The 22,061-nt window shown below is 41.4% G+C and overlaps 1 protein-coding gene across 1 annotated transcript in view; it reads left to right on the plus strand.

Annotated features, from left to right (window-relative positions):
• SYNPO2 (synaptopodin 2) overlaps positions 1-22,061 on the plus strand; it is a 136,183-nt gene that overhangs the window by 94,208 nt on the left and 19,914 nt on the right. The window contains exons 2-4 of the mRNA XM_006019722.3: positions 6,052-6,203; positions 12,494-13,305; positions 16,121-18,294. Of these exons, the coding sequence (XP_006019784.1) occupies positions 6,052-6,203; positions 12,494-13,305; positions 16,121-18,294 (3,138 nt within the window). The remainder of the gene's footprint in view (positions 1-6,051; positions 6,204-12,493; positions 13,306-16,120; positions 18,295-22,061) is intronic.

Below are 22,061 nucleotides of genomic sequence, written 5' to 3' on the forward strand. Positions count from 1 at the left end.
TACCCCCATATTAAGTACTTGATTCACAAAAACAGTGAAACAACTCTGATCATATTATTCAGTCTAGATATCTGATCCTTTTATAAAGGATGTTGACAAATTAGGAAGGGTTCAGGATGATTCAAGATTTGGAAAACTTTCATACATTCAGAGTCTTTTAAAAGTATTAATTTATTTAGCATATTTAAGACAAGAACAATTAAGAATAACTCACTCTTAAGTATCAGCAGGTAAGAATTATCTGGGCTCAGCTGTATGTCCTCTCCCCTCCCATTCCTTCCTTCCCCAACCCAATACTGCTGCTGTTCCTGGCTAATCTAGGGGTTGGGGTAGGAGGAACTCCAGAGCTGCTCCTGGCCTGCTTCAGCCAAGCTACCCAGAAAGCCCAAATCAGCCTGGGACAGCAGCAGTGGTGGTAATGGGTGGGTTTACCCTCTCTTCTTGGTACCCCCAGGGTTCCCTACCAACCTGAGAGCTGGCACGGGAATAGGGAACCTGTCACCTCCTTGCTGCTGCTGTCCCCTGCTGAGCTGGGCTCCCTACAAAGCCTAGCTGGAGAGTGGTAGGAACAGCTCTGGATCCCCCCCTCCCCCTGGAGCTGCTGCAGACAGTAGCAGCAGTGAGCGAGAGAGGCAGAGAATGGGAGGGGAGGTGCCCTTAAGCATAGAGGAGAAGGGCGGTGGTGCCAAGAACAGGGAAAATTCTTAACTGATTTAGGGATTGAAATAGTTCCCGGCTGCTGCTCCTGCAATGTGGCCTGCCTGTCACGATTGTGCTGAGGATTTGGGAGTGGAGTTGCAGCCACGTCTACAACACTGGCTGCTGTTCTCATATCCCCTTTTTGCAAAATCTGCCAGCGGATGTGGCCAGTTCCTCATCACTTGCAATCTTGAAATTAAGATTGAATGTCATTCTAAAAAATGTGCTCAAGCTCTACTGGAAATCATGGGCTTGAAGCAAGAATCAAATAGTGAGATTTTATGGCTTGTACTGTGCTGGGCATCAAAGTAGATGACTGGATAATTCCCCTTTAGACCTGAAGGTATGCTAAGAAAGAGTAAATAGGCTGGCAAAGAAGTAGACAACTTTCACTCACTTAAAAAGAATGGTAGAAGACAGTTATTTCAGCTGGTCCTTGATGCATCTGTGAAAAAACTGGGTTGTGAGAAAAAATGAAAAACACCTACCGTTGTGCAAGATAAATCTAAGCCTTCCAGGCCCATAGAAACAGGCACATTCTGATGAAAATAGGGATACTTACAATTATCCTTTAACCAAGAAGTGGTTTTCAGTGATTCATCACCACAAGTTGAATTATTCAGACACAAGAAGTGGTCCATTTTTACTGCACAATGCACAAGGACAGAAAAAGGTTACATAGACAATTTAGCAAAACTGTCCAAATAATCCTGAGCCATTCTTTATGTTCTATAATTAAACTCTTCCAAGAGGAGTGATGCCCAAACCAGCATATTTTATAAAGAAGAAAGTACTGAGGCAAATTAAAATGAATCTGCATAGTCTTGAGTTTACTTCCAGAAGATAGTTTACCCAGCACTGTGCAAGTTCAATACATTATTGTTTTTGCCTAACTTCAGTCTTGTATGGAAAAAAAAAAGCTTTATCTCGTGAAAATTGTATATACTTTCCAGTGTACAGCTGTTTAGACTAACACAAGAATAATGAACTGGCAAGGTTTCAAATTTTCAGAATTCAGGATAAATATTTATGCTGAAGTTTCATTGTTAAATGATGGTAATTTTGTAATGTGAAGAAATAATATGGCAGTCTGAAGTAGTAATCAGCACACCAAGTATCACTGAAAAGAGAGACGTAGGCGGCAGAACTTTCATGCCTGGCAATGCAGATCACACCAAAGGCGAGGAAAGAAGTGCTCGAATATTCCAGCAGAGCAGCTGGTGTCTAGACAGGATCAGTACAGTCTGCGGCAGTGACAATTTCACATCAAAAGTGCAAACACTGAGAAGCAAGTGGGTCTTTAAAATTAGAACAGAAGTTTCCCTAGTACTAAAGGAAGGAGATTTTCAACTCTCTTAAAAAACAATAGCTTAAAAGGAGAGGGCCACACATGAAAGGGGGTAGGGACAGGACAAGGGATTGAAAACATCTCAAATAAACCAGGAGGGAGTAAGCTGTACTGGTTTCACATGAATACAACTCAAGGCATCAACGCCTTTGATGAAATCTCGTTTTTTATATGGGCATGAGTCTTATCTCTGCATACCCCAGACCCATATGAAGGCTCCTTAGTGTTAACTGTGTAACAGTTTAAAACGGCTCTCTGTTTTCTCATAGGCTGCAAAAGGTGTTTTTGTTTAAATGGTTTTTGATGGGAAAATTATAGGGGGTTTTTGCACCAAAACAATGTTAGCAGAAACAAAAATGTTAGCAGGCACTGACTGCCTTTCTGTAAAAATTTTGGTCTTTCATTAGAAAACCAGAAACCTGAAATCTGAAGTTGGGGGGAGGGGTGTCAATAATAGGTCATTGTCTAAAAATCTGGATGATGATAATTTATTTTCATATTCCTAGAAATTGTCAGTGAGAACAAAAAGCAGAACTTTTCTGACTGGCCTTGTTATGGATAACAGAGGTCCTGACCCAATGAATCCAATGTCCCAGGGTTAGACCAGTGCAAAGCTACTGTGGTTATTCTATGCTCAGGCTACCATACTGCTGTTGATTGTCCAGCTGTCTCTTTCCACTGCAATTAGCTGCTGTCCTCCCATTAGCTTCAGCAGGGATCTCTTACTGAGGACAGCTGAGAGGTGTTTGGGGAGAGCAGAGAGATAGTAGATGTTGTTTGCAGCTGGCAGAGGCTGGGAAAGAAGCCACTGAACCAACAGGAGAGACTGCGCTTCATCTGAATGAACAAGGCCAGTTTTGGATTTGGAGGTAAAGGACAGGAGGAGAGAAACTCCCTTCTCCGACATGAATGGAAGATTATGTTATATACATTTAAAATACTTCATCAACAAAGGAAATACAGCAGCATTATGCTTTATTGGTAAATCAGGGGGGTTGCTGTCATATTTGCTGTAAGTGACAGGAAGCATGCCTCATCATAGATAAGAAATGAAGTGCTGTCAGAAGAGTTAGGTATGATGAGACACAGCATTGCCCTGAAGATGGATTCTATTTATGTATGCTGCAAGGGGATGAGCCTCTCTGTTGAAAGTCTGATCACTCCTCAAGTTGCAAGCTTTGGGCAGTTCACCAAGAGGTGCTCAGACCTTCAAGGCCTGGATAGCAGGGCAGGGGAGGGGAAGCAGGCTGGGGGAGGGGATCACAGAACAGGAGAGGCAAAACACAAGAAGTAAAATGGAAAATTCCCACTTACCTGGGCCAGTAGTCCTCATCCATGATTGAATGGACCCTATCTTAGGGCACAAGAGGGAAATTCATTGTCTGTCTCCATTTAGTTTTAATGCTGCCAAGAAACCTGATAAAAAACCTCATGGTTTTTTAAAAACCTATGATGACTGGCTGGTGACACGGATCCTTCTCCACTACACAATCCCTCATTTACTTCAAACAGGTGACCAGTCAAAGCTTAGAAAAAGGGGAATGGTTGCTGATCTGTGCCAGATTCATGCTGGCAACCCATAGGAGACGTGACAAATTCCATATCTCATCAACCAAATTGCCAGGCATGTAATAAACAAACACAAAAAGAAGATTTTCCGTGGCATGCATCTTTACTTCCATAGAGGAAACATCATGAATTCTGCTCTAGAATATCTGTGTTTTGATAGTAAATGTTCTGCATTTTCAAACTGTCAATTTAAATTGTTTCTAACAACAACAATAAATATGTACATATGGCCCCACATTGCTTTTAAAATTATTAATGGAAATGCCCTTCACATCTTAAACAACAGCAACAAAAATAAATGCAAGTTCATCTGGGCGGAGAAACATCCTAAAGACTATTTCAGCCATCATTTTTTCCCAAACTGCAAAGATGTTTATAGCCCTGCTAGGGAAATATAAACACTGCGGCATACCACTCCATATTTGTAAATGTTAGCTCTTCTGCGAGGTAGTAGCTGGCGATGCTATGCACTGGGTTACTGTTTCTTCATTGCCTAGAAGGCCATACTGTGACAAATGGATGTTCATAAATTTAAGCTAGCGAAGTGAATGGCTCACCTCAGTGAAAGGATTATAGGCTCACTCTTCTTTTCAAACATCATCTGAGTTCAAGAAATCTTCCAGAATTGGCTCCAAAAATAGGCTCCTGTTTAGCAGTTCAGCAACTAGTGGCTCCAGTGCTGCAGTGTCAATCAGAAGTAACAGCATTGCAATCAATGAATTTGACACTGGGTATGTCTACACGTGCAATTAATGTGACTGAATAAACTTTGGCATAATTTGAACCGGAGTAAACTAATCTGGACATCACCTTCTACATGTGTGTTTCCTTCTACATGTGTTTAAGCGCAGTAATTTACTTCGCTGTCGGATAGTACTTGTGTCTAATGGGACTATACAATGGCACAGTAAGTTAGTCTACGCTGGCCTAATTGTCATACGCAAGTAGACAGTGACACTTTATTTTGTGGCAAGTAAGTCTACTGTGCAGTAAAGCACACATGTAAACATGCCCATTATGGCACTGAATATATTAAATACCTATATGCAGAATTAACAAATAGATATTTTGGGAATAATATATAGCTATATCACTGTGCTCACTCATATGATAATATTTTTAAAAATCTAATGGGGTAATTGATTATTATGAATATGTATTGTGTGTATATAGCACAATGTAATAATGTAGTATAAAGGCTGAAATAGTTACACCCAGTATGGAGAAGAGTCAGAGCAAAAATTCCCATGACAACCCTCTTGTGTGCATGTGTTATTGTATAATAGGGTCTTGCAAACATCCTGGTTGATATAATATACTGGTTGCCAAATATGTACTTTAAAAATAGCAATCAACTGTATAGCATACTTTGAGTGGTGCTGAAGAAGTCTCTGGTTGTTATAAAGTGGCTATGATCCTAATGTTGTGCTAGAAATGGAAAGATGGCTGAGGCAGCAGAAGCAAGCCAGTGCAGGGAGATGCTTGAGTGAGAATTTGATAGATTTGGTCTTGCTCTTGGAGAGGGGAGCTTAAAACCATAATGGGAAATCACTGGCTGCAGTAGAAGCATGTAAGTGCTCAGCACTTCTGAGAATCAAGTTGCTTCTTTAGTTGACTAAATATGGATTTAAGATTTAGTTTGGATGTTCATAGTTTGGCACTTTAATTTACTGTTTATGCACTCAAATAAAAGTGTCCTGGTGGTCAGAGGTTCTGAGTATACATAGCACCTACTGAAGTCAAATGGCAGCCAAGTATTTTACCCTGAGGATCCCGACTGAGACATAGGGCATAGGCACATGAACAAATCATTGCAAAGTAAAAGACAGCAGGGATTGACAGCTTATCAGCTCTTTAGTAACTGGCCACATAACTTGCTTTTACCTTAACTCATGGAAGCTTGCATCCCTTTCATTGTGAGGCAAGCTACTATTGATTATCTTATATTTGTCATGGGGCAAGAGCATGTCTATGAGCAGTTACCATGGAACAGCTGATATGCTGTAAAACTCCATCCTCTGCCTCCTGATAACTTGTTTGTGTGGCCGTGCCTTGAGTGAGGAGCAGCTGTCATTTGACTAGTCTACAAACGTGAGCCTCTGGTAGCTTTTCATTAGCTGGGCAAGGGACAAGCTAAGACTTACCCTTTTCTGATAAACTATGTTCATGTTACTGTTAACTCATCCAGTCCTGTTTTGTGCACATGCATCCTGCCTTACAGGTAGATTGTAAACTTGCAAGAGCAGATATTATTTTGTTGTTTTTTGCCAGAGCAGAACCTAGCATGCGGGGCCTTGTGCTGTTGTACAATAAATAATTGTCAAATAACTGGTCCATTTTTCATACTGAAACAAGGTTGAGGTGAAGCTGCTGTTATTCTCAATTGAACACCTATTCTGCAGTTCTGAATTTAATTTGCTTTTTACTAATTTCAGGTTCGCAGCAAGAGCAAGGCGGCCAAAGCTGGGTTGTGTGAGGGAGATGAAATAGTATCAATCAATGGCAAGTCCTGTGCAGACTTAACATATTCTGAAGTTATTAGTCTTATGGAAGACCTAGCTGACTCCCTCCAGATGCTTATCAAAAGGTAAAGGAATCTGCAGAATGCTTTGGCACACATTCTACTCGCTGAACACAATGCAGGAACATGGGGAAGCATACGTGCTCATTTTATGGACTTCTTACTTAACTGTAGTTGTATTTGTTATGTAGTTAGTTATGTATGTAGTTGTACTAGTTATATAGTTATGTATGTTGTTGTGTTACTATATTTACTTGAATATAAGATGAGGTTCCCCCTGATCAGCATGGAGGGAAAGCCCCTTGTCTTATATTCAAATACAAAGCAGAAGGGGTGAGCAGTAGTAGAGCACCTTCTTGAGCCTGGGTCAGAGCCAGTCAGACCCACAGAAGCCTTCTGGCCCCCATTCCAGTTCCCCGCTGCACCTTCTGCCCCCTTCACATCCCTTTGTCTCCTCCTTACTGTCAGGCACAGCTCAGCTCTGGCTCAGGGCTGGGGTCTCTCCTGCTGTGCTGTAGCAAGGTAGTGTGGGGGGGGAGGCACTGAGCGGAGCAACTGCCCTGGGCACCGAAATGAAGAGGTGCCAACAGGTGCTGCCCAGCTGGGGTGGGGAGTGGGACAGAGCTGCAAGCAGCTCATCTGGGGAGGGCGCGGGGATGGAGGAAGGGCAGCTCCCACCACTGTGTGCAGTCCCAGGCAAGCATTGGGGGTGGGGTTGCCCCCCAGATCTGTACACAGGGTAAGGACAGGCTGCTGCTGCGGACTTTATCCCAGGGGCCAAACTTTGTTGCTACACCACTGCTGTCCTGGGCATGGAGCACATGGCAACTCCTTCCCCTGCCTGGCCAGTTGCAGCAATTATACTGCTGCTTGGCCAGGCAAGGGCTCAGCTCCTCCATGCTGTGCTCTGGGATGGAGCAGCTCAACCAGCATCTCACAGTAAGGGGGATAGGAGGGGAGAGGAAGAAGCAGAGACTGGGGAGTTGGGTGGGGGGGAAGGGGAAGAGACTGGGAGGAGTTTGGAGGGAAGAGGCAGAGACTGGGGAGAGCGGGGGATGGTCACAGGCTGTGGGGAACTGGGGGTGGGGGAGATACAGGTAGCAGGTGGGGCATGAAGGCAGCAGGGGAAAGAAGTGGGTGAAGCAGATGCCAAGGGGCCCACCTGATCCCTCCAGTCACTGCTTTCCCTGCTGTAGTACTGGGGGTGGGGATATAAGACAACTTTCCAATATTTACGTTCTATACGTGGATAATTATAACAAATGTATCAATTTTCCATATATACAATCTAATTATTGGGAGGGCCATTTTATATTCAGGCTCATCTTATATTCAAGTAGATACAGTAGTTATGTATTTAGGATCAGTAATTTGCCTCCTGATTTATGCATATAAAGGATGATAGAGTTCCTAAGCTTAAGGAGAACTTCATCATTCATAAAGCACAGTTCAGTTACATAGGAGGCACAGATTCAAAGTTCAGTCTTCTAATAGTGCAGGTTTATTTATCCTCCATAGTTAGAAAGACCCCACTAACATAGTGTCTGGGCACACCACAATCTTTAATGTATTTATTCTCACAAATCCTCTTGGAGGTAAGAAAGGTTTATTATCCCTATATGACAGCTAGGGAAGTGAGGCACAGATTTCATTAAAGTATTTTGGTGTCCAAAAATACTGATAGAACCTAAGGCATATAAGGCCCCCTCTACATATTACATGTATCACTCAATTAATTTGGGGGCTTGAAAAATCAAAGGCTTTATATATGTCAAGAACATGGTGTAAATATATTTGTGGAAGAGGACATGACAAAGCCAGTGTATTCTAATTCTTCTTCTGTTTCTGTCTCTGTTACTGACATGTGAAGCAAATAATTTAACCTCAATTTCTCTATCCAGAGTGGTGATAATTACCTTTATTTTTCTTTGAAAAAACATTTGATTTTGTCAGAGAAAAGGCCTGTATAAAAGTATTTGCTGTTATCAGAATAGCAGAATATAGACCAGGTGCCCCTCTAAGGTGCCCCACCCTGCCCCACATTTCTGCCTGACTTCAGACTAACACACCTCTATTGTCAGAATATCAAGTCATTTTGTGAAGGTTTTGTAATTGTGTTCCATGTGCAGTGTACACACACATATTTCAGTATCATTTATAATAAAGATAGGACAAAACTGGAAGAATTTTCCTAAATCTACCTTTGCTGCAAATGAAGCAGTTTCAGAAAGACTAGATCTCCAACTTGGGCTACTTTAAGTCTTGCTGGGCATGTCTACTCAAGATGCTAACTGCACAGCAACCTAATAACACTGTGCAGTAGCATGCCATGCAAAACCTGTGTTATATGATACTGTGCAGTAGTATTAAGCTACTGTGCATTAAGTGTCACTAAAAACCCATGTGACAGTGCTACTGCACAGTAGCACAAGTTACTGCACATTGATTTAGTACCTGGTTAACCAAGTACTAAACTTAATGTGCAGTAACTATGCTGCATTAATGATGGTGTAGATGCTTCCACTGTCTCCCTGATATACAGCATAAAGTCTGTGGAAATAAGAAAGGGAGGAGTATACCCATTACCCAGAGAACCTTCTCTTCTTGCCCCTCTGTGAAGGGACCAGCCGCAGTTCGAGCAGAGGATATAACCTTTGCACTGAACTAATGCTGCCATCAATATTACCTCTCCTACAAGGGGTCTGAAAAGACAAAGATAAGGCTCTTTTCATGCCTCCTCTGTACTTGCTGACAGAGCAGCACCCACAGAAAGGCTGAAATGTCCCTGTTCCATCATGTCCTCCCCTCTGGCTCTGAGCGGCATTCTGCATTGGTGCTCCAAAAGTCATCTGTGGGCTCCCCATAGTCTGTATTGGGACTCTCCCATCTACCACATAGTTCACAGCTATAATCTACCCTGAGTGGGAGATTCCTTTAATGCTACAGCAGGATGCTCAATTTGTGTTTTATTGAGCTGACTAATTAACTCAACCAGCTTGAATGAATAGGTCACTGGAATGCTGACAGCTGAGGACCATGGCTTACCTGCTGTAATGTAGTTCTTTTTTCTGGATAAGTAAATATATCATGAGTGGCCCCCCATGTGATAGCTGCATTCTTATTCTTTTACTTCATGATGTGAGTGGTAGAAGCAAACTTTCAGAAATGATCTCATGGATGACTTTCTGCATTCTTTTACAACTGTACAAATAGCCCTAGACACTGCCACTCATGGTCACTGCTGCTGACAACTATTTTAACAGCCTGATCCCACTGTAGTCAACACTCAACAGCCAAATTTATTGGCTTTATCTTAATGCATCCAGATGATGAGACATCAACCTGAAAAGCAAATGCAAAACAAAACAATATTGGCTTATTGCATAACTTTTTGTGGTATGAAATCCCTAGGACTGCCAGGGATTATGAGAGGGTGATGGGATATCTAGTTATACCTTTTAAGAATGACACAAAATGTTCAGAAGAAACTCACGCTGCATAGCAATCTGCTCAACTTCCTTTCCTCAACCAAACTCCGTCCCACTCGAGAGTTTCTCCCTCCCTACTCTTCACCCTTGGTGTCTTCAGCATGGCAAAGAAAACTGAGGGATTCCTCCCTCCCCGACCAACTCCTACCATGGCCTTGTAGGAGTCTGCAAGGGTATTGCCTTCATTCCCCACATACCCAAGGATTTTATGAGGCAGCCAGTAAGCAACCTCACATCCTTACTAAGCAACAGAGAAAGTAACCCTTCCCTCTTTTTTAAGAGGCAACTGTTAGCTGGGAAGCATATGTTATAACACGAGTATGATGCCTAATCAAGATTACACTTCAGGCATGGTCTTTGCATCCTGGCACCCTCTTTTTCATTTCAGGAAGCATTTGATTTGGTCCTAAATTGCTATACCAAAAGTGGGATTTTTTTAAAGACATTCAGCACTGGCCTAAACCTGTTCCACATGAAGCCAGTGCTTTCTAATTATAGTTAATGGGAGCAAAGTTAGACTAACACAGAGAGTTTTTGAAAATCCCACCCTATGTCTTATTTTAAAATGGTACTTGGCCTTCAAAGGCTAGAGAAAGGTATCTTGCTGCCTTATACACGAGGATTAGTTTTCTTGAATTAGCCCTTTCCTTCCCCCAGTCAAAAAACCCCCTGGAGAATAGCTGGAGGTGGGAGAGGTGAGAGAAGAGGCCCTAAGTGGCAGCTCTCCTGCAGAGGCTACATGGAGGGAACACCTTGCTGACTTTTCACAAAACTTCTGGAGGGAGGTGCCAAAGAAGCAGTACGAGTGGTCTCCTCTTCAGACATCACGGGTTAGTAGTTTCCAGTGCATATAGAGAATGGAAGGATCTAAAAATAGGCAGATGGTTTTGGAGGAAAGAAGTGTGGTAGATGCTCAGCGCGCACCTTTCATGGCATGAGCACCACTCAAGGCCAAAGTCTGCAGTGCTGATCCCACACAGCTCTGCCATTATGCCAGCCAAATCTGGGCAACCAGAGCTCCTAACAGTCCTTCAGAGGTAGGCAGACCTGAGACAAAACTAAGAAAGTTGATAAAATAAGATGACAAACATAACAAAATGATCAGATGGACTACTTTACAGCTTGACACACAGACACACATTTATGTCTTTAAACAGTGTAAATATATTATAAGTAGCAAGGACCTTTTAAGGTGGAAATCTCTCTCTCTCGTACACCCACGGTCACTGAGCTACCAATAAAGGCTAACACTTAGCTGGCTACCCCTCTCCTCCCCCCCTCCCCATCTTATATCTTACAAGGAAATGTTTATGAATTCCTGCAATGTATCTGTACTCAGCAGCAGCACAATTGATGGCCCGAATAGCATAATATGATAGAATCCAATTACTGTCACAGGGCTTCCTAAATTAAAATCTGTCTGACCTTTATGTAGCCAATATGTTGTTTAATACATGTTAGGCATTGTTTCTTACACGAGACAGTTCCAGTTTGATGCATGCAATCAGTAGGCTGAGCAACTATAAATGTGACTGATATTAAGGCATCTTCATTACAATGACTGATTTTTCTCCTCCCAGTTTATTTTCTGTTGTTCTTTCTAGCTTTTATTTGCAACATATCCAACTGCTATAGAGCAACAGGGGTTTCCTTATGATTTGAAAATCCTGTTTCAGTACTTGATGCTTTGTTATCCACTAAGACACCTTTTGCTTTTATTAATTAATGAGAAGTTTTGCTACATTGCAGCCAAATGGAAAGCTTAACTAGTATGTTGCTATGGCATATTGTACTGAAAGGGTGTATCATGAAATTATTGCTATGCAACCATGGCATACAGCCCTGAGGAAGGGATGCAGAAAATACATTAAGGTTTGTAAACCCAAAAAGGGAACCTTGAATGGGGAGAGGGGTGAAGGAGGTAACTGTGTAGAAAAAAGTGCATGTGCAGGGTCTAAGGATCACCCATCAGAAAGTTTTTATTTAAAAATATATGAGCTAATCAGGTGCAGTGCTGAGCACACTTAGCATCCATTGACTTCGGTGAGAGTTGCAGGTATTCAGCAGCTCTTCTCAAGCTAGTTTCTTATGATCCTATAGACACACAGTTGGGATGGTCTAGTCAGGGACAATCCTGCCTAGAGCAGAGGGCTGGACTAGATGACCTTTTGAGATCCCTTCCAGCTCTATTTTCCTGGGCTCCTCTAGACAAGTGGTAGAATCAGACCCATAAAGTATAACTATTGTATGACAGATAGGGATAATGATAAAGAAATTCCCTTATAAATATATATGTTGGAATGTATTCTTCTCTTACTGTCTATCACATGCTACCTCTTTTCTTAGATAGCAGGCTCCCTGGGACTGGGACTGTGTGCAAATGCAATACTGCATACTTTAGGAGTAACAAGCGCTGAATTGGAGTACAGTTTAGTGTTTTGTGTTGTGCAAAATCAGTTTTGACACTCAGTCATGTCATATGAAAAAGCATAGACCCTAGAAATCTAGGATGATAAAAGCCTACATCTAGAAACATCATACCTTTCTGTTAAGGAGTGTAACTGTAAAACTGCATTGGGTTTAAAATTACATTGGACAGGTGAAAGATTCCATGTGGAAGGGTTATAGTAACAGTATTGCATGTTTATTCCATAGTTCATTCAAGTTGTTTAGGGTGGTACAAAAAACATTTTATTTTAAACCCTTAAACAGTGAGGAAATTCTGTTATTTGAAGAACCTTATAGCTGGTATAGAGGGTAATTTTAGAGGAAAACATAATACTCACTCCCCTTTAAGCACAAAAATCCCTTGTATAGTAGTACTTCCAGAAAATTACTTTTTTGAATTAATGTTTTGTGTACATGCAGATCCTCCAATGGAATAAATGAAACCTTGAGCCCTGAAACAGAAAATGGAAAACAGGATAACCTAAAAAATGAGGACTATAGAGAGAGCACCACACTGCAAATCAGCACAACCAGGCAAATGCCCCATCAGGAATTCTACATCACAGGGATACACAGTGCAGCTCACCATGGAGCAGAGGAAAGTGACATGAATTTTTTTGAGAGCAAACAAGAAAAGGAGACAGCCCAGAGCCGCAAAATTACTCCTAAAGTGATCGAAACCTCCAAAGTACTCTTGACAGATGGGGCTGCTTTCAGAGACAAGACAGAAGAAAGAAGGCCGGGTGCTCTGCTGGAACTGCAGTTGTCCCTCTCACATGACAGGCACAAGGACACCAGTGCTCCTGTTGTAACTGTCTTTGGAACTGAAAAATGTAGCCCTTCAGAAACAGGACCCAGCGTGCCACAAGATGGGACTAGCCCTATAACTGCAGTCCCTCTGGGTGAAAAAGCAGGCAATGTCCAGTGGTCAAGCAAAGTATTCCAGATTGCTAGTGGCAAAGAGGTCAAGACGAGCCAAGGGGCAGAAGCAGGAGAGCCATCTCTCACCAGGGTGGAAGTGATCCTGGACTGCACTGACAGGGAGAAAGAAGTATCCAGGTCTGTAGCTGAAAAGGGGTGTGTTGATTCTCAAGTGGAAGGAGGGCAGTCAGAAGCACCTCCTTCTGTAGTCTCCTTTGGAATCTCATCAGAAGGCACAGAGCAGGGAGAAGACGACCAGCACTCAGAAAGGGATCACAGCAAACCTCTAAAGCACAGGGCAAGGCACTCAAGTAAGTATGTCAAATACTATCATTTGCATTGCTTGAGAGTACATTTTGTAACTTGAAACATCATTTCAGAATGTAGTTGGCACTAACAAATAATTTTAAGAGGGTTTATTTCTCTCTTTTTAAAACATTCTTTTTCCTTTCGTTTTTTGTAATTGATACTTCTATTCTAAATTCAAGTACTTTCTTAAGCAATAGAATTGCATGGAAGCCAAACCATGCTTTAACAGGGCTGTCTAACTTTGCTGAAGTAGATTGCTTCTTTACAATGTAACATGCTGTCCAAAAGCACTTGCCATCCCGAAGTGAGGTGCGTTCTGCTGTGTTTCTAACGTAAATTACAATGGGAATTTGTAGAATGTTAACAAAAAAGCAAGGTCATGTCTTGCACATAGCTGGATGCTCTGGATTTCTCCATGTATAGCCAAAACCGTGTGTCATCATCCGCATCTTAAAAAAATCAAAGCCACACTATTGCTGTTAAAAGGAGATAAGAATAAAAAAGGCTGGTAGGGAAGCTTGATGATGCCTGCAGAATTGAGTTTGACAGACACCAGCATGTGCACTACTGGGCAGTTATATGATCCTTTCAGTTTTGTAAGTCTTCTCTAGACTGTAAAGTGAACTTAGTATTTCTTCTGCCTTCCATACCCAGAGGTCAGCCTCAAAATCTGTACAAGGGGTTTAACCAAAAATTAACTGAAAATGTGAGTGAATTCAATGCTGCTGAAATATAAATGTACATATATGCATACATGTATGCATATATTTATTTGAGTCATTTCTAACGACTGTTCTTTTTCAACAATGTTAAGAATCCTGTTCAGGGATTTAATCGCAATATGGCAAAGGTGCTTGAATGTGTGCAATGATATACTGCAGCAATGAGCTATTTTATATGCAGCGTTGGAATAAGTCTGCTAACCCATTGCTAATTCCTCTGTGAGCATATTTTTAGAATGATAACCATTTGTATCCCTACTGGCATGTGGATTAAGCTGTTACTTATGCTTTAAGTGTCCGTATGTAATCCGCATATTTATGGCATATTAAATGGAGTATAAAAGAAGAGTGCACATGCTTTACATTTTGGCAGAGAAGTTAGCAGCAACTGTGGGGCTGTGCCTGCCAGTACTATAATGAATTACTTGTGTTGCATTGGTTGTCTAATAAGGAAAAGAAATAACATGGCAGGGAACACTAAATAAGACAGAACAAACTGTATGTTGTATGACAAAATGTACCTATATTAATATTCTTCATTAACAAGAAGAAGTATTTTGCCTTTTTTCCCTCTGATTATAATATTAGAATTATTTTTAATCAAGTGACAGGTCATATAGTGGTTTGGGTACCACTGATGGAAGATTTAAACATCAGTTTAAACATATACTTGATTATAGAAGGGTTTGTAAAGACTTACCTAGGGCTCTAGGTTCCTTTGACACACAGAGATACATAATATACTTGAGACAGAAGAACCAGTGAAGCAAAAAGCCATCATTCAGTATTTAAGACTAAATTATATCTGACAGTATTGTGAAGTGCTGACTCCTTCAACAGAAGTAGCTACTGGAAAATGATAATCAGAGTACATTTAATCAAGCAGGGAACCTGAGTCATCTTTCAAATCTATCAGTTCAAAATTGATTCAAACAAATTAAAAATACTGTGAAAAAAATCTAAATTATTCCTTGCTACAGAATCTTAGATACTGATTCTGCAAATGTCCCATAAGAACCACCTGCACTGATGGGACTAGCCCCATTTGAAACCAATGGAACTTCTTACAGAAATAAGGACTACGCATTTTATGCATACCATCTTAGATTGGCTGCTGTATTTCCCCTATTTTACCTGCAGTAGGTTAGGGTGTTAGGTCTATGTTGTGTCAGAGTTGAGGGTAATCTTATGTAGAGTTTAGATTATGGTTGTATGGGATGGTTTGGAAAGAGATGATCCTGCCTCAGGCATGGGGCTGGACTAAATGACCTCTGGAGATCCCATCCAGCCTTACTTCTTTAGGACTTCTATGATATTATATTTGCAGGATTGCTCTCTGATAAAAATCTTCCTTTGACTTCAATACAAGATTTCCCTAGTAAGAACCAACTAGACAATTTCAGGACATGGCCTGTTGAAATTCTGGCTGAAGTGGAGTCTTATAGTCTTTTATAACTTATTGTGAAAACTATGGGAACAATCATGCTGTCCCCTAGTGTAATGGCAAAACCACAACAGTCTTTAATAAAAGAAGAGTCTGGTTTATGGATTCCCCTCCTTGCCTTTTTCTGACATGGTTGAAAAGATCATTAATTACAAAATATAATACAGATGCATCTATAAGGAAATTGTTATGCTTATGTTTAAAAAAAAGCAACATCCATTTATGTAAGGTATTTACTATGCTAATTCCAAATATCCAAGCTATCTCTGAATGAACTAGTAGTTTGACTGTACTAGAAGCAGCATTGCCACATTATTAGCTTTTCATCTGGATGATTAGCCCTAGCGAAGCACTGTGCTGCTTCCAGCATTCAAGTTAGGTCCTACAGAGCTAGCTCAGGTATCTCTGCATGGTGCTACCTTTTGCAATGTACATATGCATAGCCTAGGAAAGGAATGAATGCCAAGGAATTGGTACTATAGGTAAAGATTAATTTTATTAACCTCCCTATACTCCTACATTATGCAGTATCCAAGTACTAAAGAAGAAAAACATTTAATGCTGGGAAGGGGCACATGTAGGACACTGCCTTCTCAGTCATAGTCCTGTGGGCTATATTCATTTAAGCATGTCCTTTCATTCTTTCCACAGGGCTTCGCCGGGGTGAGAGCCTATCAGAGAAGCAGGTTAAAGAAGCCAAATCTAAATGTAAAAGCATTGCCTTGCTGCTGACTGCAGCTCCCAACCCCAATTCCAAGGGGGTGTTGATGTTCAAGAAGCGTCGCCAAAGGGCCAGGAAATACACATTAGTCAGCTACGGCACTGGGGAGCTAGAGCGTGACAAAGACGAGGGGGAAGAAGGAGAAGGTGAAGAAGGTGACAAAGAAAACACTTTTGAGGTAACTTTGCTTGGAACAAGCGAGTCCGAAATAGATGAAGATTTCTTCTCGGACATTGACAACGAAGGCAAGGTTGTGACATTTGACTGGGACACTGGTCTGCTTGAGGTTGAAAGGAAAACAAAAAGTGAAGACGAGATGCAGGCCCTTCCAGAAACCAAGGGCAAAGGGGTCCTCATGTTTGCCAAGAGACGGCAGAGGATGGATCAGATCACAGCTGAACAAGAGGAGATGAAGGCACGTGCAGTGCACACAGAGGAGCGAAGAGAAGCCAGCACAACAGAGAGCTTACAGAAAATGAGCTCTTCCTCCTATCACACAAGAGAGGCAGAATCGTCGAGGATGAAGAGCTGTGTGAGCAAAAGTTACATAGAGATGGGCCACAGTCATGGCAAAATGATACAACAGAATGGCATTGGGGGAGCAGAGGCAAGTATCTCTTTTCAGTCCTCGGAAGCCCAGAAAGCAGCATCTTTAAATAGAACAGCTAAACCCTTCCCTGGTGTACAGAACCGAATAGCGGCACCATTTTCACCTACAAGAAATGTGACTAGCCCTCTCTCAGACCTACCAGCACCACCTCCCTATTCCTCCGTTAGCCCACCACCTGACACCTTATATAGACCAGTGTCAGCTCCCGTGGCTAGCAGAGCTCAACCAGCTGTGTGGTCACCAACAGAACAGATAGCATCCAGAGATGAAAGGATTGCAGTGCCAGCCAAAAGAACTGGGATATTACAAGAGGCAAAGAGAAGAAGCACTGCAAAGCCTATGTTTACTTTCAAGGAGCCTCCAAAAGTGAGTCCTAACCCTGCCCTGTTGTCCCTTGTACAGCATGCAGAAGGCAAACGAGGTACTGGAACTGGCTTTGAATCAGGACCTGAAGAAGACTACCTCAGTTTAGGAGCAGAGGCTTGTAATTTCATGCAGATCCAGGCATCCAAACAAAAAACCCCTCCTCCTGTTGCTCCAAAGCCCTCAGTCAAAGTCTCTCCTACTGCTGGAACTCCTATCTCTCCAGTCTGGTCACCTCCAGCTGTGGTTTCTACCCAGCCTCCTTCCTTCCCAACTCCAAAATCACCTCAAGCTGCAGGTCCTCCACCAGTCAGAGCACCCCAGCCTGCTCACCATCCTCCCCAACCCCCAAGTACTCTTAACCTAGTGGGTCCTTTTAAAGGGCCTCAAGCAGCAGTAGCAAGTCAGAATTATACACCTAAAACACCTACCACACCAATTGCTGGAGGAATGGGGCCAGCCTTTGAGATGCCACCAGCGTTGAGTGGGAAAGGAGCACAGTTGTTTGCCAAAAGGCAATCTCGCATGGAAAAGTATGTGGTAGACTCGGAGACTGTGCAGGCAAACTTAGCACGGGCCTCATCCCCAACTCCATCTTTACCAGCCTCTTGGAAATATTCATCTAATGTTCGAGCACCTCCACCTGTAGCTTATAATCCCATCCATTCCCCATTTTACCCTCCTGCTGCTAGCAAACCCCAGTCTAAGTCAACTGCAGCTACTAAAAGCACCAAAAGAAAACCTAAGAAAGTTCTCAATGCTTTGGAAGTTATGAAGCATCAGCCATATCAGCTTAATGCATCTTTATTTACTTTTCAACCACCCTCTGATACTAAGGAAGGCTTAGCTTCTAAGCAATCAAAGTTCAGCCCTATGCCTGCCTCAAAGCAAGTTCTGTCTTCAAGACCACTCAATGCTGGTTCTCCAACTAATGTCCAGGCATCTTCAGTGTACTCTGTACCAACCTATACTACACAACCGTGGTTCCAGTCAAATGTTTCCACCCCAGTAAATGAATCCTATGCACCTGTGGGTCACTCCACATATTCTAAATCAGAATCAGTCACATCTTCTTTACTTACTGCTCCAAGGCCAAAGTTTTCAGCTAAGAAAGTTGGTGTCACAGCTCAGGTGTGGAAGCCATCAGTCATTGAAGAGTAAATTTTGTAGCTGCAACTCACTTTGCTTTCAATGAATTGTTTGCAGTGATGATCTGGCACATCAGGAGTGTCAATAGCAGTCCTAAGCTTACTTAATAATTTCAAACATATCACCTCAAAATTGGGTCCAAAATATTTGAATATTTGCAACACATCAAAATGGATACAAAATTTAACACATTTATGTATATTTTCACACACTTTTGTACACGGAACATCCAGAAATGGACGCATACCATTGTATTAAGTAAGCGGGATGCTAGGTTTTATGCTTTAACACAACCAAAAAGTGGCAGTGAGCAATGGCCCCTGTATTTCAAACAATTATAACATAGCCTTCAGAATTATTTGAAAATCCATGCTCTGACAGCCCAACGGTTCAAGTACCACTCATTTTAGATTTTTAAAAGTGCCTTACAATAATAATAATATCTATTACTAATATAGCATACCAAATAAGTATAGTATTGGTCCCTGATTTTCAAATGTATCCACACGGATGGACCCTTGAGTCTTCATGGAGTCCCATTAGCTTCAATGAGACTCTGCATTGGCACCAAAGGTCATCCTAGGATTGCAGAATAAGGAGCTTAGTTTGTAAGTTATGTGGATCAGCTCTGATCCAAAATCATGAATTCCCTCTGTGATTTCACAGAGAATGTGCCATAAGGAATATTGCAGGGCTTGAAGAAGACTGACTTAAGGGAAGTGGTAAAAGGGTTAGAAATGGTATTAAATGTTTCATATTTTTAGGAAAATGTGAACTCAACTTGATATCCCAAGTGCAGGTGTATTTTAATAATTATTTGCCTTGACTCCATCAAATAATTTGTTATAGAAGACAGTAAATTAGGACTGTGGAACAGTCAGATGGGTAAGCTGAGTTTGCAGCTACGATGTGATGTGATATTTTCTTGTGAAAGCACAGTGACTGAGAATCAAAAGGAGTCATACATGAGTACTGATATTTGCAACCAGAGTAGAATATACCATATAAATGACCTCATCTTTCTGCTGCTCTCTCAGGCATTTTCTTGTTTTCATTTTGGGCTTTATGGTACTTCTTCCACTTTCATTCTTGTTACTCTGTTCTCACACTATCTGCCTTTATTTATGTACTATGGACCAGGAGGATCAAACCACTGCTACCATACAAAACTCCTTTTAGTCATAACCAGTCAGATTTTGCCACCTTTAAACAGAGTGGAATAACAGCTTACATCATGAATAGTCTAACTGAATCATAGAATAATAGGGTTGGAAGGGACGTCAAGAGGTCATCTAGTCCAACCCCTTCATATTTCATGCTGGGCACATCTATACATGCACTAACGCATCGTGGGTACTGTGCATTAAGTTTAGTACCTATAATAACAGGTACTAACTGAATGCACAGTAACCAGCATTACTGTGCAGTAGCACCGGCGTATGCCTTTTTAGTGACACTAATTTACAATAGCCTAATTCTACTGTGCGTTAGTGTAATAACACGGCTTTTGCTGTGATGCACTAAATATGCAGTAGAATTAGCCTACTGCACATTTAGGGCACCTATACATGTGCAGGGAGGCTGTTCCAACATTCTGTAATTACAGCACATCAGAACAGACTTGATTAATCAAATCTGCTGGAGCATGGTAATTTCTGTGCCCCAGAAGACTCCAGCATCATGTGTATCAGTGTCCCTGTGCTGAAAAATGCCGACGGGGGTGCTTTAACTAAAGCTTGTTCAATGAACTTCAAAGCACCCCCGGCAACATTTTTCAGAACAGGGTGCTCATACACATGATGCTCTAGGGGCTTAAATTAGTGTGGCTCTTGGAGCTACTCTAATTAAAGCACCCCCCACCACCCCTGGAACACATATATAAACACCCTTAGTGCCTTGTGTAGACACGCCTACTATGTAATACTTTACTTCTTAAACAGTCCTATGGAAATCAGTGGTGCCACTTCTGGAGAATGAGTTGTCCATTATGTGTGTGTCAGAGGCCAATAAGGCATACTCACAGATTCAGGTGCTACTCTGTGAGAAAAAGTGACAGAAGCTAGTTTTGACATGGTTATTTAAATCACCAGCCAGCTGGCTACAAACCAGATTATGGAGCCTTTACACACACTATGGATATTTACTCACAGTCTCATTGGTTTAAATGGAACTATTTGGATGGGGAATAGTCATCTGAAGCCTCTCCAGATTAGTCCCAGGAAGTTAACTTTTAACTGGTATTAAGTTCAGACTTCCATTGTATACGTGAAAAGCAAATGATCCATGACGTGAAGAAGTTGGATTCAGAACCCTGTGAAGCCACTGGAAAGACTCCAACTAACTTCAGTAGGTTTAGAATCAGGACCCTGATATGGAACAAATGGGGAACACAGTTAAATAAACCACATTTGAAATCCAATAGAGCTGCTAGAATACATAGTCAAACCAATCAGTTTTACATGGAAAAATAGAGAGAGAACTATACTGCAAACACATCTTGCTCAGGTGTGTATGGTAACAATATTTTAATCCCCTTGAGATCTACTTCTTTCCATTCATTGTCCCCTGTCAATATGCTATATTTTTCCTCTACCATTAAACTTTTTCCTTTCTTCTCTGCCTGTTTGATTTTTTTTATTAACACATGCTGACTGACAATATATTTTATGCTATTTATATTTCCATGTAATTCAATTGCAATCTAAGCTGGACTTGTTTCTTTCTTTCAAGTATATCTTCATATTTAATACACTATTGAAGATTTTGGTTACAAAAACTACCATAGCTAGAAATTCAAAAGATAATGTCTACTTGGAAAAAGTTAATCTATTGTTACCAAAGATAAGGGTGGTATGACTAGACAGATAGATATTGCCAAAGAAATCTGGTCACTTTAGGAAAAAATAGTATGAAAGCCTTATGCATTTTCATTGTAGTCCACTGCTATAAAATATGTTTGCATATTCTAGTCACACTAAAGAGCCTTCTTAAAAAGGCATGTGACTATTAATAAAATACAGCAGTTTTTACCTCTTACTCACCAGTGCAATTCTGGCTCAGGTCACTATTTACTACAGTCATGATCAGCTGCTGAGAGGCCTGCATGAAATTAGCAGATGATCTCAGTCCAACCTCTAGTTTATAGATGTGTGCATCACCAAACAGCTGTCAGGATTAGAACTGATAGAAATTTTTATTGGATGCATCTCAGCAGAGAGAGAGAATAAAGAGTGAGTGGAGAGGAGACTGGTCTGCACTCCTATCTCTGAGGAGATCACCTCCCCATGAGCAGAGCCTCCTCTTATTATGGTAGTGAGAGGAAGCTGTGGATAATAACAGCCAGCTGTAGTTTCCTGGACAATCAGTCAGTACCTCTTGGCACATTAAGTTCACTTGAAAGAATCCTAATAGAAATAAGCATAGCATTCAGTCAATACAGCACAGGCTGAAAGCTTATTTAGGCAATCTACAAAATCATAACTATAAATGCAATAAGAAGAAAAGGCTTTTGTAGTATTCATCTGCCAATGTAATTTTGAGATTACCATCTTGGTACTGTGTGTAGCAGACAAAGGGTGGAGTCCATCCTGCAAATCTGGATTTGCTTGATGTTACATACTGTCAGTTTGGCCCATTGTAGGGATAGCAGGATTTTCTAAAGTATTTGGGTTAAAATAACAAGCCTCATTGACGTTCAGTCATCTGGAATCTAGGTCTGACTCCAGTTCGCCCCCGCCCCAATCCTCCAC

The sequence above is a fragment of the Alligator sinensis genome, unplaced genomic scaffold (genome assembly GCF_000455745.1).
Source record: "Alligator sinensis unplaced genomic scaffold, ASM45574v1 scaffold544_1, whole genome shotgun sequence".
NCBI classification, from domain to species: Eukaryota; Metazoa; Chordata; order Crocodylia; family Alligatoridae; genus Alligator; species Alligator sinensis.